This window comes from Parasteatoda tepidariorum, chromosome 4 (assembly GCF_982258835.1).
Source record: "Parasteatoda tepidariorum strain Cologne lab strain chromosome 4, Ptep-v5.0, whole genome shotgun sequence".
In the NCBI taxonomy this organism is placed as follows: Eukaryota; Metazoa; Arthropoda; class Arachnida; order Araneae; family Theridiidae; genus Parasteatoda; species Parasteatoda tepidariorum.
Window position 1 is genome coordinate 216,284 of NC_141758.1, and position 4,844 is coordinate 221,127.

General features: G+C 34.7%; 1 protein-coding gene across 1 annotated transcript; it reads right to left on the reverse strand.

The window, feature by feature from the left end:
* Window positions 1-1,449: 1,449 nt before the first annotated feature.
* Window positions 1,450-4,453, reverse strand: LOC147810144 (52 kDa repressor of the inhibitor of the protein kinase-like). Its single transcript, XM_087160428.1, has 2 exons — window positions 4,051-4,453; window positions 1,450-2,570 (listed from the first exon to the last, which is right to left on the reverse strand). Exons 1-2 carry the CDS (start codon window positions 4,451-4,453, stop codon window positions 1,450-1,452), a joined length of 1,524 nt encoding a protein of 507 aa, XP_087016554.1.
* Between the last annotated feature and the right edge of the window lie 391 nt (window positions 4,454-4,844).

A 4,844-nucleotide genomic window follows, 5' to 3' on the forward strand; every position in this document is an offset into this window, starting at 1 on the left:
TGAATTTTTTTTTTAAAGCGTTATTCAAAAGAATTTTTTTTATAAAAGTGTATCAATAATTCTTATTCAAAAATGTATCAATAATAACAAATGTCATTTTAAATGACAAAATACAATTAACGATATTTTATTTGGAAAGATGAAACCTGTGGATGAACAAGTTGACAGTGCAGCAAGCAGAAGAAAATTAGAAAATAGAAAAAACATTACTCCAATCATTGAAACCATCCTATTTTGTGGAAATCAAGGTCTCGCTCTAAGAGGATATAAGGATTCGGGAATACTTGCTGAACAACCAGGTGAAGAGAACGACGGAAATTTTCGGGCATTGCTTCGTTTCCGGAGTAAGAACGATTCGACTCTTAAGAACATTTTAGAGTCAAGCAGAAAAAATGCTCAGTATACCAGCCCTCGATTTCAGAACGAAGTTATTGAGGTTTGCAATATTTTAATCCTGCAAAAACTAGTCAGCAAGATTAATGATGCAACTTGCTTTTCCATTCTTGCAGATGAAACAACTGATATTGCAGGTATAGAGCAATTATCGTTATGCGTTCGATATGTCGATAAAGAAAATTTTAACATCACCGAACAGTTTTTGCAATTCATTCCGGTGCATGACTTAACCGGAATAGCAATAGCAACAACAATATTAGACCAATTACAGCAGCGTTTCTCAAACTTTCAGTATTCGCTGCCCAGTTTTCAATCATAATTTTCATCGCGCCCCCCTCTTACAGTAAAATGTATACAACAATAATGTATGTTGAGTATTCTGATTTCTGTCTTTAAATTATTTTTAACTAACTGCCAAAACAAAAGTAAAGTAACAGCCAACAGCAATTGAGATTGTAGAAACTATATTTGGAGTTAATTTTTCAAAGCAATTAGAGTCCATACCTCTTTCAAATGATACTGCTGCTCGTCGAGTTGGTGATACAGCTGAAAATGTAGTGTCAGTTTTTCTCGATGTTGCATGACAAAATGCTTTCAATACAGTTTGATGAAGCAACAGATGTTAATAAAGATGCTCATTTAATTGACTATGTTTAATTTTGTAATATGTCAGTAGTAGAACTACTTTTCTGCAAATCAATAAAACCCAAAACAGCGCTAGCCTTATTTGCTTCTTTAAGTGATGTTATGAATGAGGCAAACATAGAATGCAAAAATTGCATCGGAATATGCACCGATGATGCTCGTTCAATATCTGGCAGTGGCGAATATAAGTTAAAATTTTGGAGGGGGCCCAACATTAAAATTTTTTTTAGTTTAAAAAAAACTTAAGTGTTGGAATTAAACAATCTCGTTATCATTTTTTTATGCTTTCAGTTTATAAACTATGAGTAAACAAAATTGAACGTAACAATTGATTTTATTTGGATTGACGACTGTACATACATATATATATATATTTATATATAAGAAGTTTGTCTTTTTAAGTAAAATTTACAAAACAAAGTTCAGATTTCTTGGTACACTTGCAAACTTATCAAGTACTTCTTCATCGCTTATTTTAACGTCTCTATGGATGGAAAGTAATGCAAATCCATTAAGTCTATTTTCCGAAGTGGTGTTTCTTAAGTAAGACTTCAGTCTTCTTAAACTTGAGAAGCTTCTTTCCACAGTCGCAACAGAAACAGGTAGAACTGCTAGTAATTTTAAAAGAATATAAATGTTAGGGAAGAAAGTCTTGTCACATTTTTCTAAACAACAAATTGCTGTTTTGGGAAGATCTTCAGATTTATCCCGACTCCACTTTTCTTTCCATAACATAAATTCACTTTTCACGGTCTCTTTATGGGACAAATCGTCTTCGTAGAAATTGAAAGCAGCTTCCAGAGAACTGAAATCTGTTTTTATACAAAATTCTGGAAGTATGTGTTGTAAGGATGCAACTGTTTCCTTGTGAGATTGAAAGCGTTCCTTTAGGGAATTACAAAAATCGTCAAGGTAAGGTACATAAACAATTCGTCGATAGTACTCTTCCTTTGTGCTGTAAGGGACGTTGTTGCGGGCTGTTTGAAGACGACAAATTCTTGGAATCTCTTCTTTAATGTCGAGTTTTTCAGCAAATTCCTTTACTTCAACATACAGGGTTTTAAAGTTGTCTTCAGCATTTGCCCTTTGCTTCGATAGCAGATCTAAGACGCTTGTAACATTTGCCATGGCTTGAGAAAGATCTATGTTTCTTTTTTGAAGCGTCTCGGATAAGTTTTGTGTAGTTGACAGCATGCGGCTCAAAAGAAAAAGATTGACAAGAAATTGAAATTGACTGATAGAACTACCTAGAGCATGTGCCTTAGGTGCTGAGTCACTTGATTCTTCTTCTATTTTCAAAAGAGAGAGAATGATTGGTTCTAAAATATCTTTAAACAAAAACACAGAGTCGTGCCTATCCACCCATCGTGTTTCACAGAGTGAAATAAGTTTCTTTTTTTTCTGTTCAGGACAGCAGTCAGATATCGTCGATTTCAGTATTTCAGTTCTTTTGGCTGACTTGTGGAAAAATCCGCAGACTTCTTTGATAACGCCCATGCAATTTCTTATAGAAGGGATGTTACTTGCATCTGACAAACACAAATTTAGACTATGTGATGAACAATGTGTATGGATGGGTGATCTAATGTAAACAATAACAAGCGTCCTTAAACCGGAAGAAATTTAGAAAATTTCCGGTGTATCCCTCCGCTTATGTTATGACTACGAGGCGATGTGTGAACAAGCCAAATATTCTATGCAGTTTTGTTATTGTAATTTGGGTTCAAATCTAAACTTAATTGTACCATTCATAAGATCTTTCAGAAATGTATTGATTCTCAGAGGTCGTAAGGCCAAAAAAAATTTTGGAAAGTTTATATCTCATTGTGAATAATTCTTAAGGTTTGCCATGTTTTGTATTTATCCCTTATTTGGCTACATTTGAATAAAATGTTACCAAAAATATCTTTAAAAATATCTTTTTAAGATAGCCTAATTAGAAAATATTCTAATGATTATAATATTAATATGATAATGCTGAAGTTTAAAGGCTGAAAGAAAGAACTCGGTACATGTGAAATACTGCAAAAGATATGATGCAATAATATGATGGCGCGTTTTTTCAATCTGCGGCGTAAAAATATATCGGAAGCAGTAACCCGGAAGTCTAGAAAGAGCAATTTTACCACTAGCGCCGCCACCCTTAGCTTTACACGATCACCCATCCATACAAGGCCAGTGGAAGTTTTTCTCTGATAAAAGCTTATACCCCTCTGAATTGCCCTCTCATCGCGGAAGCACCGTCGTATCCTTGACCTCTCATTTTCTTTAAGTCAAATCCTAAACTTGACAAGGTCTCCAACAGTGTTAGCTAAGCCTGCACCAGTAACGTCATGAACGGGGACGAAAGTTAAAAAATCTTCTCTAATTTCGTATGATTGGTCTTCAACATACCGTACGCAAAGAGAAAACTGCTCTACTTGGCTAATGTCAGTGGTTTCATCTGCTAAAATGGAATAAAAAATAGACTTCCTGACATTTGTCACAATTTGAGATTGGATTAAATGACCAAACGTGTCAATGATTTCGTTTTGTATAAAAGAACTGGTGTACATACTCTTCCCACCACTGTTCATTAATTGATCTTTAAGGTCTTTATCTCCACTGTTAGCTCGGTATCTCAGCAATGATCGAAAATTTCCGTCATTTTTTTCGGGTTCTTCTAGGCCTATTCGTCCACCATCACGATAACCTCTCACTGCTATTTGTTGCCTTCCACAAAATCTTATAGTTTGTATAATAGGAATCAATCTTTTTCTGTTTTTTTCAATATCCAATTTTCTTTGAGAATTGACTTGATTGATAACACTGTCAGCTTTTTTTTTACAATGGATTTTGTGTCTTCAGCAATCAAAACTGATGTTTCATGATAAATGCAATTTTCCTGTTTACGAAATATTTCCTTGGCTTTTTTCAAATTATTAAATGCCCGTGTTACTAATGCCCCTGTTACTTGATGATCTCCTTTTCCTACAGTATTGGAAGGTGAAAATATTACGCAATATTTACAAAAAGATCCGGATTTTTCTTCAGAATAAGCTAACCACTCAAATTCTTCTAACCATTTCATTTGAAAAGTTCTAGTATGGGTTGAAATAGAACAACTGGAATTAGAAGGAAATTTGTATGCAGGTTGTGGTTTCCAAACATTTTCTACAAGCGAAATTTTTTCTTCATTTGTTAACGAACGAACGGAATCGTTTTGACAATAGTTTCCAATATCATAGATATTTCTTTTTACCTGGTTGAAGTCCTCTGTAAGTGGGGCTGGATGTGGATCAACCGTACCAATACCTTCGAAACCAGAAGAAACATTCTTAGTAGCACAGCCAACTTCAGTACTGTCGCTAATAGACTTATTTACAATCTGTTTTTTTGCAAAAAAATTTATAATAGAAGCTTGTCTCTTCATTATGAATGCAATTGACTTAACAACAAATGTTTCCCGCTTATATAGATTGAGTTAGAGCGCATGAATTCGAGAAGCTTTGATTTCTGGAACAGTCTAAAATCTTCGAAAAGGAACCTATTCAAAATCTCGATTGGGTCTTCAAAATAGGCCACGCCTTCATTTTAGATTTACGATACTCTTAGCGCCATCTATACTTTTTTCGGAAACTATTTGCTAGCAAAGCCATCCGAATATGAACTAACTATACGTGTATATATATAATTTTTTTCCTTCGGGTTTCGGGAGGGGCCCTGGCCCCCTCGGCACTCCCCATATATACGCCCCTGATATCTGGAAGGTTTGAAAGTATACAAGCACTTGTAAAAGAAAAATCCTCAATTCTCTGGACACA

What these genes read in the sequence shown, in the direction of transcription:
- LOC147810144 (XM_087160428.1), bottom strand. Translation starts at nt 4,453, where the DNA reads ATGAAGAGACAAGCTTCTATTATAAATTTTTTTGCAAAAAAACAGATT. An exon ending in AGAAAAATCCGGATCTTTTT is followed by an intron (nt 2,571 to 4,050) that starts GTAAATATTGCG and finishes TGTGTTTGTCAG; the next exon opens with ATGCAAGTAACATCCCTTCT.